The sequence below is a fragment of the Ochlerotatus camptorhynchus genome, unplaced genomic scaffold (genome assembly GCF_037179485.1).
Source record: "Ochlerotatus camptorhynchus isolate MF236.1 unplaced genomic scaffold, CSIRO-AGI_Acam_v1.1 ptg000910l, whole genome shotgun sequence".
Taxonomy (NCBI): domain Eukaryota; kingdom Metazoa; phylum Arthropoda; class Insecta; order Diptera; family Culicidae; genus Ochlerotatus; species Ochlerotatus camptorhynchus.
This window is the reverse complement of record NW_027041361.1, coordinates 54,355-75,155: the sequence shown is the minus strand read 5'-3', so window position 1 is coordinate 75,155 and position 20,801 is coordinate 54,355. Positions and strand designations below refer to the sequence as shown.

The 20,801-nt window shown below is 37.6% G+C and overlaps 1 protein-coding gene across 1 annotated transcript in view; it reads left to right on the top strand.

Annotated features, from left to right (window-relative positions):
* Nucleotides 1-20: 20 nt before the first annotated feature.
* Nucleotides 21-20,801, top strand: part of PGAP1 (GPI inositol-deacylase) — a 33,699-nt gene continuing 12,918 nt past the window's right edge. The window contains exons 1-6 of the mRNA XM_065238714.1: nucleotides 21-642; nucleotides 10,871-11,050; nucleotides 11,124-11,282; nucleotides 11,449-11,537; nucleotides 11,826-12,115; nucleotides 12,193-12,322. Coding sequence (XP_065094786.1) covers nucleotides 10,946-11,050; nucleotides 11,124-11,282; nucleotides 11,449-11,537; nucleotides 11,826-12,115; nucleotides 12,193-12,322 — 773 coding nt within the window. The 5' untranslated portion in view covers nucleotides 21-642; nucleotides 10,871-10,945. The remainder of the gene's footprint in view (nucleotides 643-10,870; nucleotides 11,051-11,123; nucleotides 11,283-11,448; nucleotides 11,538-11,825; nucleotides 12,116-12,192; nucleotides 12,323-20,801) is intronic.

Genomic DNA, 20,801 nt, shown 5'->3' with positions numbered 1-20,801 from the left:
ACGTCTCTGGCTTCATCGACTTCAGCAGATTCTGTTGTTAATAGAATCTGTTTGTCCCATAATATTGAGACATTCAACCAAGGCATCATGGGTATCCATGTATCACCGATTACGACAAAGAGGCTGAGAAGCGCGTGTTATCCTCAACAGAAAACCAAAGAAATCATGGATGGGGTTAAGCGACACATATTCGATCTTTCGGAAGATGATGACCAAGGAATCCTCAACGCCAAGGCTAAGGATTACGATGAAATGATGAGCCAACTAAAGGAAAAATACGTAGATCCGGAATGCACTCGAGAAGAAAAGACACAAGTATTATCCGTATTACCGAAATCTTGGCCTGTACAAAGAATCATGGATGAATTCGGTGTCAACAGATATACTGCAGCACAGGTAAGATTTATATTTTTTTAAACACCATAAAGGAAAAATTAAAAATAATTTTCATTTTCTTTCTTCCCAGGTAAAAGATTTGGTCGACGAAGATGGAATATTATGTTCCCTTCGTTCCAAAGCAGGACATGGACTGAGAGCAGAGTTAGTAGATACAGTTGTGAAATTCTACGAAGATGACGATATAAGCAGAGTTATGCCGGGCCAAGAGATTATGTCTCTGTAGTGACGGGTGGTGTACGCCAGGTAATACAAAAACGTCTACTAACAATGTCGCTCAAAGAAACATACTTGCATTTTACGGAAACCCATAAAGATATCAATATTAGCTTTAGCTCATTTGCAGCCTTACGGCCAAAAAATTGTAAACTTCTTAGTAAATCAGGATCTCATAATGTTTGTGTATGTACGATTCACGAAAATGGTAATCTAATGTTGAACAGCATGAAAAAAGATCGCATATTGTGTGATCGCACTATCTATATGGAACAACTTCTTTGCGATTTACAATCTAGAACAGACTTTTGCCATTTTCGAACGTGCATGAATTGTTACGATACGTCATTATCCGAAACAAAATTATTAGAAATATTGGAAGAGAAACAAATATTAGAAGTGTCATTTGAACAGTGGACTACGACAGATAGGTGTAATATTGAGTTGAATACTTTGCCTTCTGAAGATTTTTCATTTTTCTTTACGGAAAAGTTAGACAAATTAATGTATCACGATTTTTTTTTAAATAAGCAGGCAGAATTCTTAAAAACAAAAAAACAAACACTAGAAGATGGCGAAGTCGTTGTTATTTGCGACTTTTCTGAAAACTACACATTTGTTCTGCAAGATGAGGTTCAAAGCTATCATTGGAATAATTCTCAATGTACAATTCATCCATTTGTCGTTTATTTTAATGATAATGGTACACTAAACCATTTAAGTTTTGTGGTTATTTCGGACATTTCAAAGCATGACACAGTAGCAGTTCAGTTGTTTATCTCAAAATTATTAGAATTTTTAAAGTCGCAAATAACAGTCCAAAAGTGTATTTTTATGTCTGATGGAGCAGTATCACAATACAAAAACATAAAAAATTTAATAAGCATAATGTAGAAATTGAATGGCATATTTTTGCAACTTCACACGGCAAAGGTCCTTGTGATGCGATTGGCGGTACCCTTAAGAGACTGGTTGCCATTTTAGATAAGCAACACGAGCACCCTATAACCACAAACGAAGTGACAGACGACTAACTGGCGAAGAAATCCATTTAAATAATGTGGTTCACTGTAATAGAATTTTCTTGGAAGCCTGTGCCATCATCCACCAGATGGGTTAGTTTTTTTGTTCTGATTTGAACAAAGTTGATTTTGTGTACAATGATTCTTTTATGCATTTCAGTTTTGAGTAGAGTGAAAGAGATGGAAACAAAACATTCTAATACATTTGGTGAAAATGCTAGTACAATCCAGTAGTAGTGTTGCCATGTGGTACAATCCAGTAGTAGTGGTGTTGCCATGTGGTACACTGAAAAATTGCAATAGCAGGTTAGTCACCAAAGTTTTTGAGCCGCTCCGTCTGTCACTTCGTTTGTGCTATAACGAAACCTAAACAACTGTACGACTGGGCAAATAGTCGTAAAGAAGATCTTCAAACAAAAATGTCATTTTGTTATGTACAGTATGCAAAAAAAGTTTATCCACCCCCTACCAATTAACATTTTTTTTTGTTTTTCTGGTGAAAATCTGTTTAATTTTATGAGTGTTCCTCCATGATTTATCAATTTATATTTATTTATCACATTGTCATTGAAAATACGGCGATTATATCTTTCCTTGAGATTTCATGTGATAAATTATGAAAAATGGTAAAAAATTACGCAAAAAAAGTTTATCCACCCCCAAACGGATACTATGATTTAAGTGTGTTTTACAGAGTTTTAGTGTGTATTCTGCAACTTTATCGAATGTAAACATTGTGTCTATCTGTCATTTAGTGCTCTGAAAGTTTTCGTGTTCAAAATTTCAGTTTTGTGTTCAAAATTGGAAGTTATTTGTTTCAAAATGCCCAACAAAGACCAAATTTCGATCAGTTTCCGAAATTTTATTATTGAACATCACAAAACTCGCAAAAGCTACCATGATATTGCTGATATTTTTCAGATTCACAAAGATACGGTCGCTCAAATTATGCAGATGTACAAAAAACGTGGTTCTATCTCACCAGCTAAGCGATCGGGGCGTCCTTCAAAGACAACTGGCCGAATTGACAGAGCTATCGTGAAGAAGGCGGAGCTGGACCGGGGACTATGAGCTCCAAAAATTGCGAAACAGATTGAAAGCGAGTTTTCCATTCAACTGACATCACAATCCGTACGAAATCGTCTTCATAAGAAAAGTCATAAGGGCAGAGTAGCTCTTAAGAAGCCATGGTTGTCCGCATAAAATTTTAAAAAAAGATTGAGGTGGGCTCAGGACCACATTTCATGGAACATGATGAGACGAAAGTAATGCTATTTGGGTCTGATGGTATCAATGGTGACCCAAATAGCATTACTTTCGTCTCGTCTGACCAGATCACGTTATTCCAATCATCACTAGTCCATGAAATGTGGTCATGGGCCCACTTCAATCTTTTTTTTTAAATTTTTTGCGGAAAACCATGGCTTCTTAAGAGCTACTCTGCCCTTAAGACTTTTCTTATGAAGACGATTTCGTACGGATTGTGATGTCAGTTAAATGGAAAACTCGCTTTCAATCTGTTTCGCAAATTTTGGAGCTCATAGTCCCCGGTCCAGCTCCGCCTTCTTCACGATAGCTCTGTCAATTCGGCCAGTTGTCTTTGAAGGACGCCCGATCGCTTAGCTGGTGAGATAGAACCACGCTTTTTGTACATCTGCACAATTCTAGCGACCGTATCTTTGTGAATCTGGACAATATCGGCAATATCACGGTAGCTTTTGCGAGTTTTGTGATGTTCAATAATCAAATTTCGGATTCTGATCGAAATTTGATCTTTTTTAGGCATTTTGAAACAAATAACTTCCAATTTTGAACACAAAACTGAAATTTTGAGCACGAAAACTTCAAGAGCACTAAATGACAGATAGACACAATGTTTACATTCGATAAAGTTACAGAATACACACTAAAACTTAGTAAAACACACTTAAATCCGAGGGGGACGACTCTATCTACGATGCAGGAAAGATTGTGTTTTGCTGTGGCTAGCTGAGAGCACGCTGAGTAGATAGAAAGAAGATTGACGACGATTCTGAAGATTTCCTGCAAAAAGATGATGCGCGATGCAAGTAGATGCGAGAAATGAAAGAAGATTTTTCGAAGATTGATTCCCTAGTGTGAGATTTGTTGAGCATCTAGACTTGAGATTTAGATGTGTCGCCCCCCTCGCTTAAATCATAGTATTTGTTTCGGGGTGGATAAACTTTTTTTGCGTAATTTTTTACCATTTTTCATAGTTTATCACATGAAATCTCAAGAAAAGATATAAACGCCGTATTTTCTATGGCAATGTGATAAATAAACATAAATTGATAAATCATGGCGGAACACTCATCAAATTAAACTGATTTTCAACAGAAAAACAAAAATAAATGTTAATTGGTAGGGAGGTGGATAAACTTTTTTTGCATACTGTATCTACGGAAGAATACAAAAAGGCTGACACGGAATTTGATCCAATTTTTAAGAAAGTGAAACCAATTCCTGGAACTCAAAAATATCATTGCTATATTCCAGTTTCAAACAACCAAATTGCAGTAAAAATATTCTCTAATTCAAACGATACACCCAAATTATTCAATGTATTCAAATAATATGAGTTGTAAAATAAAATAATAAATATATACTGTTTCTTATCTCAACAAATCTTTCATTTGACCACATCAACGTGCTTCTCTTCCGCTGCCTCTAGATAGAAACGGATAAGTCTGACAGCTACCATATCTGAGAATGAATTGTTTGTTTTTTAATATACAATCATGAAAAAAAAATCTCGTTGCTGGACATCTCGACAAACATTTGAAAATGGCCTAAAATGTTGAAAATTGTTGTAATTGTAGTTGTTCAGTGCATAGGCTGTGCCTTCCGCTAAGAAGGCTTATCTAGGGACCAACCCCCTAGTCTATACACCTACTGTCCTTCCCGTTGCACTCGTCAGCTCGTGCGATACTCTAGACACACATGGGTGGTCGTATCCGGGTCCTCCCCTGGGTAGGCTCGTGTCCGTCCAGGTTCTGGTACATTAACTTATCTATATGCATGGTAATTATACTTTTAAAACTCACCTTTTGATTATAATGTCGAAAATGCTGAAACTAAATAAAGGTTAGCGATCCATATAAGGTGTGTGCTGCGACGGAGTAGTAATTGAAGGAAATGAGGTTCTGATGTGAAGTATAGGTAATTCTAAAATAGGTAAATCAATTAATCATTAGCTGCTAACAGTTACTAATAAATGGGTACGATAAATCACTCATCAATGAGTATTGCCACTCCCACTGAAAAATGGGCAAAACCTTAATCATAAATGGATATTCGATTCCTACCGTGTATTTAAAGTTAAGTTAGGATCTTATCAAGCAAGCACACACCTTTTACGATTCTTATCCTACTTACGGTTTCCTGCACATACGACCTAAACGACGGAAAACCTAGATACAAGCTTCGTCCAGTATACATTGGCTGTCTCCAACCGGCATGATCCTTTCTGTCTGCTTCCTCTTGCCGGTGCAAGTTGAATTCTTCTTTTCTTGTTCGAATTTTCTGCTATTGAACTTCTGGTCGTGTTCCCATTTGTCCTCAGGCAGTTAATATTAGTACATTATAGGAAGAAAGAAAGAAAGAAATAGAACAAGTTAAGTGTGAGCCGCATATATTGGTTACTTATTTTGGTCATGGTGTTGTCTTCCCTATTTATTTGCCTCTATTCGCTCTCATATCGCAACGTTTAACTCACCCCCTTCCCTCACACCACAAACGAAGTGACAGACGGAGCGGCTCGAAAACTTTGGTGACTAACCTGCTATTGCAATTTTTCAGTGTACCACATGGCAACACCACTACTACTGGATTGTACCACATGGCAACACTACTATTGGATTGAACTAGCATTTTCACCAAATGTACTAGAATATTTTGGTTCTATCTCTTTCACTCTACTCAAAACTGAAATGCATAAAAAAATGACAAAATGATACGCACTCTTTGCACACTGTCAAAGAATCATTGTACACAAAATCAACTTTGTTCAAATCAAAACAAAAAAACTAACCCATCTGGTGGATGATGGCACAAGCTTCCAAGAAAATTCTATTACAGTGAACCACATTATTTTAATGGATTTCTTCGCCAGTAAGTCGTCTGTCACTTCGTTTGTGCTCACACTATTATGGTCGGAAAAGAGAACCCATATTCAGTAATCTATCGCGAACTGCGATGCAGAAGGTATTAATAGCAAACTAATCTGGAACTGGTCTAAGACATATGACCCAGTGAGTATTGACACCTAACACTGTTGTGAATGAGCACGGACGCTAGATTTACTAGAGTATTAAATGCAAAACGCAAATTCAAAATAAAACTTGACAAGACATCCTCAATCCCCTTATTCTTGGGCAGGGTCTGACGATGTGAATCTGATTTTGATCAGTGAACGGGCCCCATATGGTACATTTTCTCACTATGAACCTGTCATTTCCAGCCTATCTGAACTATTTAATAAATGGAAACCATAACATGGGTTACGCTCCTCCTAAGCGGGCCCTCCGCATCCTATCTCTGTCTTATCTCAAATGCCAATGGTTTGAATGTATCAATATATACATTGGAAATGACGTTCAATCAAATAAACCCATACCCCACTCACTTGGCCAGTCTTCAGAATCGTCCAGTGAGCAGTGCGCTCTACACTCCAAGTTCCCTTTCTTTCAAATTCACCCCAAATTTGATATTTTACCCATTTGAGTGTTGATTAATCACAATGAAAAATTGTGACAGAGCACGGACTTGAGGTTACTAGAGTATTAAATAATCTAGGTCCTATTTAGGACTATATCTGAAAAATCCAAATTTGGCCAACGCCCACCATGGCCTAAAATGTTGAAAATTGTTATAATTATATTTTTTTTAATTCGCATTAACTTGAGAACGGCTGGACTTAGGAAAAAAGTTTCTTAATGCAAAGTTATCGAAAATTATGGGTAGAATCCAAATAAATTATTATTTTACTAAAAAATATGCATTTTCATCAACTTGTAAAAATCAACAAAAATTTAAAAAATTATAGATTTCTTTTTAAGAAAGTTACCAGCATACACTTTTCACGAAATTTAAGGGTATTCCATCAATTTTCTTTAAAAAAAAATATAAAGGTCGAAGAGGGGGGGGGGGTGTTTTGAGATAATAATCGTTTTACGTTTTTTAAATACTAATTTAACGAAGATTTTTTTTCAGTGTATTTTTTTCCGCAAAGATAATTTAATTACCTAAAACTTTTTCTCATATGCCATTTTCATCAGATCAATTGTTTTCAAGTTATGATTTTTGCCAAAAAATTAATCCATTTTTATACGCCCTTTTCAAAAGTTACTCTGGAGGAAAAAATCTCATTTAAATGAAAAATGCAACCATTAGTAGCGGCGAACACGTGAGCAATGTTTCATTCAAATCAGAAGGGGTCGAGACAAAATTGACATTTTTTTTAACGATTTGAGCTGGAAATGCATATGAAGCTTTTGTAGGTTTTGATATTAACTACAACTTTTGTCGATAACTCAAATCTGTACCTCTTACGTATGACGAACTAGAACGGGCAGAACTTGTTACTATTTTTCAGTGAATGTAATTTACATTCACTGAAAAACATAGGTAAGTTCTGTTCGCCCCGGTTCATCATGCATAAGAAATAAAGATTTGAGTTATTCAAAAAGGTTGTAGCTAATATTAAAACCTACAAAAGCTTCATACATCATCTCATGGAATTCTGTTGATGAAAAAAGATAGAGGCAAATGAATGTAAATGAATGTAAATGATTTGCCATGCCTATGCAACACTGAAAGACAGCAGCACACACCACACAAAATGGGTTGGACATTTATGCGAAATTTCGGTATTGATAGTCAATATTTCGCGATCAGAACATTTTAGCATGAAATCCTTCCATTTAATTCTCGGTACATCTTTAATCTATTGATTGAATTAAAAAAAATCTTAACATGGTTTTTTTAAAGATTTCGTGCGTTTTGTGAACGCACATTCATTATTTTGCATAAGAAAACGGGAACGGGGTGTTTCTGTGGTGATAAAAAGGATTTTTCTACACATATTACAGTTTTCTGTACCAAGCACTGAAATTATCAGACGGTACCTCTATTTATGCTTTTAGATTAGCTATGAAAGTTCCTCCTACTTGGAAAATTATGCTATAGAACGGTTTATACAAACCTAGTTTTTTTGCATAATTCTTCAAGTAGGAGGGACTTGCAATGCTTATCTCTTAGCATAAATAGATTTACCGTCGAGTTTTTTTCAGTGCTAGGTTCTCAAATTTTACAGTGAGCGTTCAAAAGGGCCTACTTGTTATGTTCGATTCTCTTCATCGATTTTCTGTTTACAGTTAAGCAAAACAATTAATCATTTTGTCAAGCTTCTGCATTCATATTCCATCAAATGTCACTGCTGTTATTTGCAGTGACATGTATCGGAAATTGCACACAATCTGTTTTCCGTTAATTGTTCACAGAGGACACTGCAGTGCAAAACATGTATGGTACCTCTATATATCCATTTAGATTAATATTCGAAGTCCCTCCTTTTTTACACATTCTGCACACAAAATAGCTCACCCCTCACAGAATTTCCCGCCAATTTTTATGAATGGGGCGGGGCAGAAAGTATCTTTTGCGGAGAATATGTAAAAAAGGAGGGACTTCAAATGTTAAAGTAAATGCGTATAAAGAGGTACCAGACATGTTTTGTAGTGTCAGGTACTCTATTTTGTAATCTGTAAAAGGGAAATGACAAATCGAGTGTCATCAAAATACATGGCATGTTGAGAGATTGAGGTCGTGAGAGCAAATTTTCTCTCTCAAATTTGAATTTGTTGGCTCTCTGGGGACTGGTAGTAACGCAGGTAAAACGGGGAAAAATCGTTTTTTTAGTTGTAGCTTGTTTAAAAATAATTTCCGGGAAAAAAGTGAACGACAAAGTCTCTGACTAATTTCTTTAGATTGTCGTTCACTTTTTTTGAACTGAATATGCACCGAAAGCGAATTATTCCCACCTCTCTCAATTTCTATATGGGGATTTTTATCACTTTCTACCAGCGGAACAGCGCCATCTCTGTGGAAAGTGGTCGGACGAAATGATTAATTCAAGTTGAACATTGCTTTAGGTCCTAAGTAACACTGACAAGATTCTCTTCGTCGACTTATTTCTCCTTGAATCCACTCGGCCCAGGTATTTTCAGCACACATATCGATAAAAGAAATTTGTATCTAGCATCTAATACGACAAACACAACAAGAAAGGGTCTGTGCTCAAGTTATTAAGGCTGTGTTCCATTTGGTGAATTTTTACTTAAATTTGACAGATGGAAAATTTTCAAATAAACCTGCTATTCCAGCAGACTTATTTCTGACAGACAAGGAATCAATTTGACAGACGCTTTCTCGAAAATCGGCCGATGTACAACAGAGGGATTTTCGAACATCTTAATTTATTTTCGAAGTGTCAAATCCGAGGTCAAATCTAAGGCTGTGTTCCATTTGGAAAATTTTCACTTAGCTTTGACACTTCGAAAATAAATTAAGATGTTCGAAAATCCCTCTGTTGTTGATCGGCCGATTTTCGAGAAAGCGTCTGTCAAAATTGATTCCTTGTCTGTCAGAAATAATTCTGCTGGAATAGCAGGTTTATTTGAAAATTTTCCATCTGTCAAATTTAAGTAAAAATTCCCCAAATGGAACACAGCCTAAGGCTGTGAACCATTTGCCGAGTTAAATTTAACTCGTGGTTAAAAGTGACATTTCGAAAGTTATTTTCTATGTTCGAAAATACCCGTGCTGTCGATCGACCGGTTTTCGACCCACGGTTGTCATAATTTAACTTCTTGTCTGTTAGAAATAACCAAGCTCGGATAGCAGGGTTCATTGATAACTTTCCGTGTGTCAAATTTTAACCAAAGTTAAAAAAAATCGCCAAATGGTTCAGAGCCTAAGGCTGTGAACCATTTGCCGAGTTAAATTTAACTCGTGGTTAAAAGTGACATTTCGAAAGTTATTTTCTATGTTCGAAAATCCCCGTGCTGTCGATCGACCGGTTTTCGAGCCACGGTTGTCAAAATTTAACTTCTTGTCTGTCAGAAATAACCATGCTCGGATAGCAGGGTTAATCGATAACTTTTCATCTGTCAAATTTTAACCAAAAGTTAAAATAATCCACCAAATGGTTCAGAGCCTTAAAATAATTCGCCAAATGGTTCAGAGCCTAAGTGAAAATTTTCCAAATGGAACACAGTCTTTGTTTTTTTTTTATTTGTTCAATCGGTAGATAAAAGATGTACCGAGAACTTATTTTAGGGATTGTTGCATACCATTGATGCAAAATTGTGCACTCCGTTTTTGTGTGTGCATTTATTTTTAGCGTTTTGAAGTTGAATCGCTGAGGATCAATCTCATTACCATAGAAAAATTTCAAGCGTACAGACACAGACAAACAGACGTAACTCTTCATTGTGTATCTTTGTTTACGCATTTAACGGTTGATTTGAATATTATCAGTTCCGCGAACTACTCGCCGCAGCGCTGGCATCGGATCACTTTGACGTTTCTATACATTCTATAGAACTTTTATGGAATATTGTTTGCGAGTTAGCGAGCAATCTTGTTTTCCGCGAGAAGCCAGAGAGATGTCGTTACTGAGGTCTTATGTTTTGAGATACTATGTTTTCAAGAAAAACTTGTTCAAAGTGTTACGTCTGTTTGTCTGTGGTACAGATATCAGCTCTCACAAAACTTATAACAAAGAAACTGGAACTTCACGTTTATTGCAGTCCAGTGCACAAGGAGTTTCAATTTCATGAGCGATGTCACAACCGTCCAAGATTTGTGTCGTAGAAATCTTGAAGTGATAGGGAATATCAGCCATCATGACGGTAATTGTTGGACGCTTCAATGAATCACTTGAAGAAAGCCTTACTCATATCTGATTGTAATTTAGGAACCAAATGAAATGTGTATTCGCATTTTTATGAGCTCCTGAAATTAACCAAGTTTTACTAAGTAGGAAATCCAAAATATGTACATAGGGCCGAAATCATAGGTTACTTCTACTGTATTTTAAATCAATATCTAGAAAAAATGCACGAGAATTTTACTACACAGCTTAACGTAGTCTACGTCAACCCTGCGGTCGTGTCTTGTACACCACCCCACCAATTTTTTTTCTCTTGTTTTAGACCTACAATGTCCCAGATGTGTGGCTATCTGTAGACCATCTATGCGCAGTTTGGTGCTTACAGTTTGTGTTGGTGATGAACCGTTTCTTATACAGTATATTGGACACTAGTAAACGTTCGTCCAGCAAGTTCATCGACGAAAAAGAAACAAGGCTACGAAATGCGCTCATCCATTTCAAGGTTTGTTTAATTCATTGCGGTAACGGTTATTTTCATGTAATCTACAACTATATTCTTTATTGGTTTTCTACAGGGTGCTAGTTTTGTGGCTTCTGAAAAAATGGTAAAAAATGATGTAATTTCTGAGGATTGGATAGAAGATATACGGAGGAATTTCCAGTTTACTTTTGACACAGGATTGGCTCGTACACGTATGCAGATGATACCACTTAATTCAAATCCCCTTTATCGTGTAAGTATGTAGGGGGATACCCATTTTGCATAAGGTTATACTTAATAACAATTTTTTAATCTTGTTCATTGAAGAAAACATAAAAATTATGATTATAATGAACAATCAGAGCCCTTTCCCCTACATTATCAGCAGTCTTTCTCATGAATTATATTTAATGTTTCAGTATATGAAGGCAGAAGTCATAAACTTGGACACAAACAGTTGGATTTTGGGATGCTCGGCAGTTGAAATTAATGCAAATATGCGATACTGGTAAGTAACATTAATGCCTTCCTAGATCTCTACCCTTATATTGCTGATTGCATCTGAAACTGGACTGCCCCAAAAATGCAAAAAGTGTGATAAAAGTGCACCTTTGCGTCAAATTGGTTTGGTGTCTTCGGTGCACTTATTGCTTGCATCATAAGAAATAAGTGCACCGAAGACACCAAGACGATTAGACGGAAGCTCGCACTTTAATCACACTTTTTAATAAGTGAAAACGCGCTTATTAGTCCAGTTTGGTGTGGAATGCGCAATACTAAACATATTTTATTTTAGTTCCACTGCGACGCCACTGTATAATTATAGTACAGTTTTACCACCCACCGAGAATGATCGCAGGATTGCGCAAATAAATCTCCACGATATTAAAGTGCAGAATCCATCCTGGTCGCACTTGTTGCTCAAATTGCCAAAAACAAACAAAACATTTAAATTAAGTGTAGATGTCAATAATTATAGCGATCGTGTTATAGACATACAAATGCCCAAATGGTACGCATTTGGAAACTTCAAGCTATTTGATGATACAGCACTGGGAGCCTCATTTTACAAACTTATCATTTATGGTAAGTCGATGTCAACACATATGTCCACTTTACTTTACTACACATGGCACATGAAAGGTAATCGTATTTTTTTCTAGGAATGGAAAACAGTTATCAAACGTTAGCTATATATATTGATATGCGTTCGTGTAATTCAGATATTCCGTCGGTTGTTGCAAACATCAGTGTACCATGGACAGACGGTTTCACAAAATACTCTTATTATTAGTAAGTATATTGTACAGGAAAAGAATTGTACGACATTTCGCGGAAACCCATTTCACGGAATCTCATTTGGCCCCATTTCGCGGAATTCCGTGAAATGAATTTAGTTTTCATAACTGACTTACTTTTTATACACATATTGTGTTAAATATTACGAGTATAGGAAAACTCGATTGTATGACATTCCCCCGAAAGCCATTCCCCAGAATGCCATTCCCCAGAATGCTATTCCCCAGAATACACCATTCCCCAGAATACACCATTCCCCAGACTGTACCATTCCCCAGAAAAGTATGCCATGTATTAGATTAGATATTTCGCGTATATAAAAAGAATAGAAAAACTTCTTAATTGATCAAGGGGTTTTCCTTTCTTTGAAAATATAAGAAAAGGAAATAATTAATTCTTTGGATATACGATAAAGAAGGGAATATTCCCTTCTTTTAATATATGAAAGAGAACATAGGATTAATTCGTTAAATCTATCTTAAAAATGAATTTCTGTCTGTCTGTCTGTCTGACCCTTATAGACTCGGAAACTACTGAACCGATTGGCGTGAAAATTTGTATACAGGGGTTTTTGGGGCCGTGGAAGGTTCTTATGATGGTTCGAGACCCCTCCCCCTTCTGTAAGGGGGGGCTCCCATACAAATGAAACAGAAATTTCCGCATAACTCGAGAACTAATCAAGCAAATGAAACCAAATTAGGCATGTGGGGGCGAGTGTGGGGGTATAAGGAGATAATCATAGGGGGTAGCCCCTTAGATAATAGGGGGGGGGGGCTACGTACAATATAGCATGTTTTTTTTTAAATCGGCGCATAAACTCAAGCTAATATTGAATCCCGAGCAAGACCGGGCATTTTCAGCTAGTATATGATAAAGAAGGGAATATTCCCTTCTTTGAAAATTTAAGAAAAGGAAATAATTAATTCTTTGGATATACGATAAAGAAGGGAATATTCCCTTCTTTTAATATATGAAAGAGAACATAATTAATTTGTTAAATATATGATAAAGAAGGGAATATTCCCTGCTTTGAAAATATAACAAAAGGAAATAATTAATTCTTTGGATATACGATAAAGAAGGGAATATTCCCATCTTTTAATATATGAAAGAGAACATAATTAATTCGTTAAATATATGATAAAGAAGGAAATATTCCCTTCTTTGAAAATATAACAGAAGTAAATAATTAATTCTTTGGTATACAATAAAGAAGGGAATATTCCCTTCTTTGAATATATAAAAGAGAACATCATTAATTCGTTAAATATATAATAAAGATGGGAATATTCTGTTCTTTGAAAATTTAAGAAAAGGAAATCATTAATTCTTTGGATATACGATAAAGAATGGAATATTCCCTACTTTAAATATGTAAATAATATGAAAAAGAAGTGAATATTCTCTTCTTTGAAAATATAACAAAAAGTATTAATTATTTGGATATACGATGAAGATCCCTCCCCATGGACATGGAGGTTGACGGTACTGAAGCAAAGGGTTATGTTTAATTTCTTTATATTTGCAACGATGATGATTTCCCATAGTGACACATATCACCTTCTTAATGCTTCAGTATACCTCAAACGATTAATTCTTGGTTGTTAATAGAACTTCCTTGATGCAATCGGCTGCTTCATGCAGACTGAGCAATTCTGATTATAGTATCAGATTTGTTCTGTATACAGAGGAACTGGGAGGGCTTATTAGAAACTTCTCACCAATAAAGTAATAACCTTCTAGTAAATTTTGCATATCATTTTATTAATATTTTATTTTATTTAAGCATATTATTTTTGTTACAGTCAATTAGCATTAGCATACAACACAAGAGATTTAATATTACTTGCTCGGTTTTGCGTAAAATAATCAATATGTATTTTGCTTGTAATTACCTTTGAATTTTTTTTGTGATTTCAAAATTTTCCTAGTTTGGTTAGAAGTTTCGAAACTAACACATGTCCACAGGCCTAATAGAAAGATAGACAGACAAAGCGTATCATGAAGAATAGTTGCATGTAGGGTTGCTTCCACTCACTTTCTATAGATGAGTGATTTTCGGAGTTTTGAATTCGTTAGATGTTGTAATGGAGGTTTGTGTTGTTGGATGCGGGAGGAGATTGGAGGGCGGGTGTTTGACGCATAGAGCCTGTCAATTTCGCTTTCAGAGTGTCGCAGTCAGCGGTTTTATGATTCGTGAGCGCTCGCGATTCGTAGAATCGTTGATTGTGACTGCCAGTGGATTTGGCGGGTTTTGTGTGTCGGACGCTTGCTTTTTGGCCTTTTCTTGTGTCTAACATGTGCAGAGTATCATTATAGCGTCTAATGGTTTTGAGATTCCTGGTTGCGTGAAATATACTTGTGAGAATATCTTTTTGAGATTTTAGTAGTCACGTTTTGTTTGTAGTTTATATGTTATTTCTTTCATGTAATTATCGTAAATAATAGTTATTCAATAATAGATAATTCATCCATATATTCAATAATAAATTTACGAATGACTATAATTTGGATACCTAACAATTGGACAGAATCACTAGCAAGAATAGGTTGTGTTCGCCTTCGAAAATATCGATTCGTTTTTTCAGGGTTGTAGTTTTGGTTTTCATCAGTGGCCCGGCTCTGATTGTGAACGATTTAGGTAGTATTTTTAGGTAACTATTTAGCTTTTAGCACAACTTTGCTACTACGAATCCACAAAAGACATTAAATTGGAGGCGGATTCTGGTACGGAATTACAGGCTGCTATTCTGAGCAACTTATCTTCATAAAATTAAAAATTGCATTTAGGTATTAATTAGCAAATATGAATAGTAGTTAACTTTAACATAATTTTGATAAAACAATCATTTCATCCAGTTCACTTTAAAACAAACAAGTATGAAAGGAGATTGCTTAGAATAAAGATAAAAGTAATAAGCGCAATATTAAACGGCATTAAATTTGAATCTGATACGGTAGGCCATATAACAGAGTCGATAGTCATTGCAAATCAACCATCTCTACCTGCTTATTTTCCTAACTTTCATTATTATTGCTGTTACTCTGACTATCCCCTATGTTCAACAGCTTTCCTTACTATCCGGTATCGTAAACAGGATTCATTTGACCCCTGTGGTTATTATTCTGTGATGCCAAATCTATACCTCTACCCTGGTGCAGTATGGACAGCGATTTTTCGCTGGTGACTTGGCCCTATGACCCCCTTCTGTGCTTGAAAATGAAAAAATGAAAATGAAATTATTTGGATATACGATAAAGATGGGAATATTCCCTTCTTTGAATATATAGAAGAGAACATCATTAATTCGTTAAATATATATTCTTCGAAAATATAAGAAAAGGAAATAAATAATTCTTTGGATAAACGATAAAGAAGGGAATATTCCTTTCGTTGAATATATAAAAGAGAAAATAATTAATTCTTTGGATGTATGATAAAGAAGGGAATATTCCCTTCTTTTAATATATAAGGAAAATATATAATCAATAGCTTTTCGCAAGGGATTCGGGGTAATGACCATTTGGGATAATAACGAGTGGAATAATGTTATAAATTGGTAATCGGTAGTTCAACGTTCCATGCACCGATTTTTTAATCCATCACGAGAAATTCTTCAACTTAGGTCGAACAATTCTTCGATAAGGTTTAACAATTTCCGACTGGTTGAATTGGATTGCATAATAGACCCTTTGACTTATTAAATGATGAATGAAGTGCTCGAAAACTTGAAGGTTGTCATCTTATAAAGAGCTAAAAAATGGTTTGGAATTGATAAATACATAGTTCCATAAAAGTAAACATAGTGTATTATCAATAGTAAAAAAAAAAGAAAAGTGAAAATTACTAATTTCATCATCTTTTCTGGGGAATGGTATTCTGGGGAATAGCATTCTGGGAAATGGCATTCTGGGAAATGGCATTCTGGGGAAACATACAAGTTTCCTATAGTTCTGATAAATATCTAATATACAGAAAAACTCGAAAGAACTGCTCATGTTTAAAAAAGGATAATTTTCTTAGATCATTATTAAGATCAAATAAAAAAAATACTTCCGGTCAATCAGTCATCAAACATTCCGCGAAACGGGTTATTCCGCCAAATGGAACTCGGTGAAATGTACTTCCACAGAATAGGTCTTTCCGCGAAATGTTATACAACCGTGCCTACCAACAATAACAACAGTAATGGTAGTATGCTCTAATCGGTATTTTCCTCGGATTAAATACCGATCACGATCTTAAACAGCGTCGCAGTTTCACAGCTTGTAACGGTTTCGTCAGCAAATCAGTTTCCATGTGCTCGGTCGGGGGCAATATGTCAGTTGTACGATGCCGTCTCGAACTATATCTTTGACGAAGTTGTATTTCGTGTCGATATGTTTTGCCTTGCGTTCAGCTTGGTCTGCATGAGTCGATGTAATGCAACTCTGGTTGTCCTCATTAACTAGGATCGGGAGAACCAGGTGCTCACCAACGTTGAACATTAACTTCTGGATCCATTTTATCTCTTGCAGGCATTCCGCAAGGGCCATATATTTAGCCTCGGTGCTAAATAAGGCCACGCACTTCTGCTTCTGTGACGTATAACAAAGCCCTAATTAGACTTTGATATGCTCCAATCCAACCTTCTACCATTCTCCTCCTTTTGTTTCAGGAAGCCGGGATCCATCGGGTATTTAGACGACTTTGCCTCATGCATGCCGAATCGCTCCAGAACTCATTCCAAATAGGCTTGCTAGTCAATACAGTACTGCCCATCATCAATGCGAACACGTATTCCGAGGAAAAATCGTAGGTTGCCCATGACGCTTATCATGAAGTTCTGTATCAGTCCTTGGACCACCTCAGCGAACTCCTCCTCAGTGTAACAGATAACAATAACATCGTCAACATAAATAAGCACAAAGACGCACTTACCCACCCTTTGGCGTATATAACGAGACTGGTCCGCCGTTGACTGGTCAAAACCCATGTGTTTCAGCACCTCGTCGATCTTCGTGTTCCAGACACGGGCTGCCTGCTTAAACCCGTAAATACTGCGTCTCAGCCGTCAGACTTCATTCGGCTTACCACTCTCATGTCCCGGAGGCTGGCGCATGAAGATCTCCTCCTGTAGCTGCCCATGAAGGTACGCAGTCTTTATGTGGAACACCTACGTCATCATCGTTCCACAGTCCGCGAAGCCAGTCGTTGTCGTTATCGTACCAAAAACCTCGTGGGCAGCCGTCATCTTCGTCGTCCCAGCCATAGAAATCACCTTCGGAGTTTGTATCATCCACCTCGTGGGGTTGTTCTTCTTGTGTTGCTACTTTATTAAGAGTCCACTCGATTTCCTCGCTACCTTCCAAATTTTCCTCCAGCCTTTGATCAATTAGGAGTTAATCCTTGGATCCATCACTAAGCTCTAGAAAGCGTACATCCCGGCTGATTTGGATTTCTCCCGTCCGTGTATTCAGCATCCTATTCACTTTATGCTCGGCCGAGTAGCCAACGAATATCATTTTCACAGCTTTGACGTCCAATTTCTTTCGTTTCGTTGACGGATAATCGGAGGTAATTCAAATCAGGTTTTCTTCCAAACCAAATCTCGTATGGCGTAAGACCGACGGTCGCAGATGGCAAACGGTTCTGCAGGTAGCAATCGGTGTTTAATGCCTCAGCCCAAAACCGTTTGTGCATACCTGCATCCAGAAGCATACACCGGCTCATTTCGCTTAACGACCCGTTCTTTCGCTCAGAAACCCCTTTCTGTTGAGGTGAGTATGCTGCGGTGTACTCCGCTTTTATCCCTTCCTTCGCGTAGGTTTTTCGTAGAGCCTTGCTGGAATACTCTCCGCCCTGATGGGAGCGGATTATTCGATTTTCTACCGATCTTACGTACTCGCAAATTCTGTCCTCGACCTCCGATTTCTTTTTCAAAAAATATACGTAGGCATAACGGCTATGATCGTCTATCAGGGTCATGAAATAGCGGCATCCTCCTAGAGTTGCCTCCTCCATTGGACCGCAAACATCACTGTGGATTATATCCATATTATATTATATCGACGTCTTCGCGGCAACCTGCGGGAACGATGGCCGAGCCATTTTGCCTTTCAGCATTCACAGTTCCACCGGATGCCGCAATCTGTTGCTCAACGACGTGTTTGGGGTATTATCCAAACCAGTTGTGGAAACATTTGACTATTAGGGTTATTGTTCGTTTATGGTATTTGTCCGATTCATCCAAATCCAGTGGAACCGCAACGGCTACCCCCTAGGCTACACATGTGACTGCTTCAACCACAGGAGAAGGTACCAATGAAGAAAACGGAGGCAGCAGCAGTAACCGTGTTCTCCATTCGGATCTACAGAAATATCTAGCAGGCATGAACTCAACTACTGCGGGTGCCCGACGTAATTGCAGAGATTGCCAAGAGCTGTTTCGTGTAAAAAGATAAACATTGTCTGTTGGCCTGGACCTTTTATAAAGGACGTGGTTCGTGGCTCGCTTCGTGGTGCCCTCGGTGGTCAATGAGGTACAGAGAGAGGTGAAGCAGGTCGTGAAATATTGTTGTATTAGTAAACCAAAAAATCAACGTAAACGCAAGTAGTGACGTCAATAATTGCTTGCATCGTTCAGGGGTTTTACTCACACAACTTAACCGATTGCTTCACCTCGGTAATCCAGCTCATTGCTCGGTGGTGCCTTTAGTTCGCAAATGTCATTCATACACAAATGTAAACAAACACGGCATGAATAGTGAAAAGAACGTAAAAATGTGAGTAAATATTGTTACACGTTTAGTGCATATTCTACAAATAAATAATCGCGATTACGTAAAATACTAATTATTACACAAAATGGCATTAATTCATTTCAATTCATCAATACGCATCAATACGTATCCCCAATACGTTTGGATGAAACGAAAATACATGAGTGGTCTGCCCCTCGATTAGTCCTAAGCAAATCGATTAAAGGACCCCATTCTAGTACAAATTCCAGTACTACACTATGTTTGTTTTGATTCGCTATGACAGTTTGACAGATAAAGTGAGGGGTTCGTGGATTTTCATATGCTTCGAGAGGTGCATCGATTAGCTTGGGACCGAAGATAGTACCAGAGCTGAGCCAAAAAGTTGAACTCGTTTCTTCGGGACCTTCTGGTCTTAGAGTTACCTGATGTAAGTCAAAATTGGATTCGTTAGCAACAAAAATAAGGAATGACACCGGTAATGACCATGCATCAGAACCCTAGTATTAACCAAGTAGTGAGCCAATTTAAAATCGTTAGTTTCCACCGGTTGGTAATACGACATGCACTAAACTAAGGACACGGGCTATACTACAATAGATCAAATTACTGGTCGCAGTGGTGTTAGGTCTCGAACAGAGGAAAACAAATCCGCGACCACGACTATTGTACTGTCGTACACGAGTTTGTAACCGGTGTTGTCAAATACCGTACGGACACCTTTTGACGCGAGCTTTCCAATCGAAATCATATTTCCCTCTAGAGTGGGGACATACAGCACACCCCGCAGTGTGAGTTCGACTGTCTCTCCACTGTCACCCGCGCACTTAATCAAGCAATCGCCGATGCCTTCTACGCGATTTCACTGTTATCCGCGACGATGACACTCGAACGCGAACCGTGTTCCATTTCAGTGAACGCACTTTTGTGGCTACACATGTGCGAGGTGGCACCTGAGTCGATCAACCAGAAATTTGCAATGTTACGACTTTTATGCAAACGAACCATGAACGTGAACGATCTCGTGTCGTTTTCGCGCACTTGTTTAACTTTTTCTTCCTGCTTCAACTTATGCTTCTTTTTCTTCTTATCGTTGTTTTCCCCGGTGTTCCAGGAACTCCTTGAAGTCACGCCTCTTAAGTCCGGCTTGACCGCAAAAGAACCTGCCCGTTTTGCTTCGTTATTCGCCTTCAGCACACGCTCTTCCTAAACTTTCCCGCCGTACAGCTTTTCACTTTAATCGACGAGCTTTGCTTGCACAAGCTCCATTGACAGCTCCTGATCGGAATGGCTCTCCAATGCGGTGGTAAGAGCATCGAATGCCTTCGGAAGGCTCCGCAAAATCATGGCCACTTGCATGTACGCGGACATCTTCTCGCTCGAATTCTTCAGCATTGAGTTGTTCGATGAAAGAAGAGCCATAGAGAATTCCAGCATTGTGAATAGTCTATCCAGAGAGCTGCCGCTCGGAGACGCTTCTCGAAGAATGTGTTGTGCTGGAACTGAGTCCGGACAGACCTTTTTAGCGAAATCGAATATCCATCGGTTGGAGTATTCTTCACTCTCATTAGAAGATGAGCGGTTACGCATGTTGCGAGCCACCCTCCACAAGGTGTTCATTGAGGTTTCTCGTGAGAGTCCCTCGATGAAATTGCGCTAATAACCGCGTTTTTTCGCTTTGATTAATTGTTTCAGCTTTGCCTCAAGCTTTGAATATTTCTCGAAGTATGTG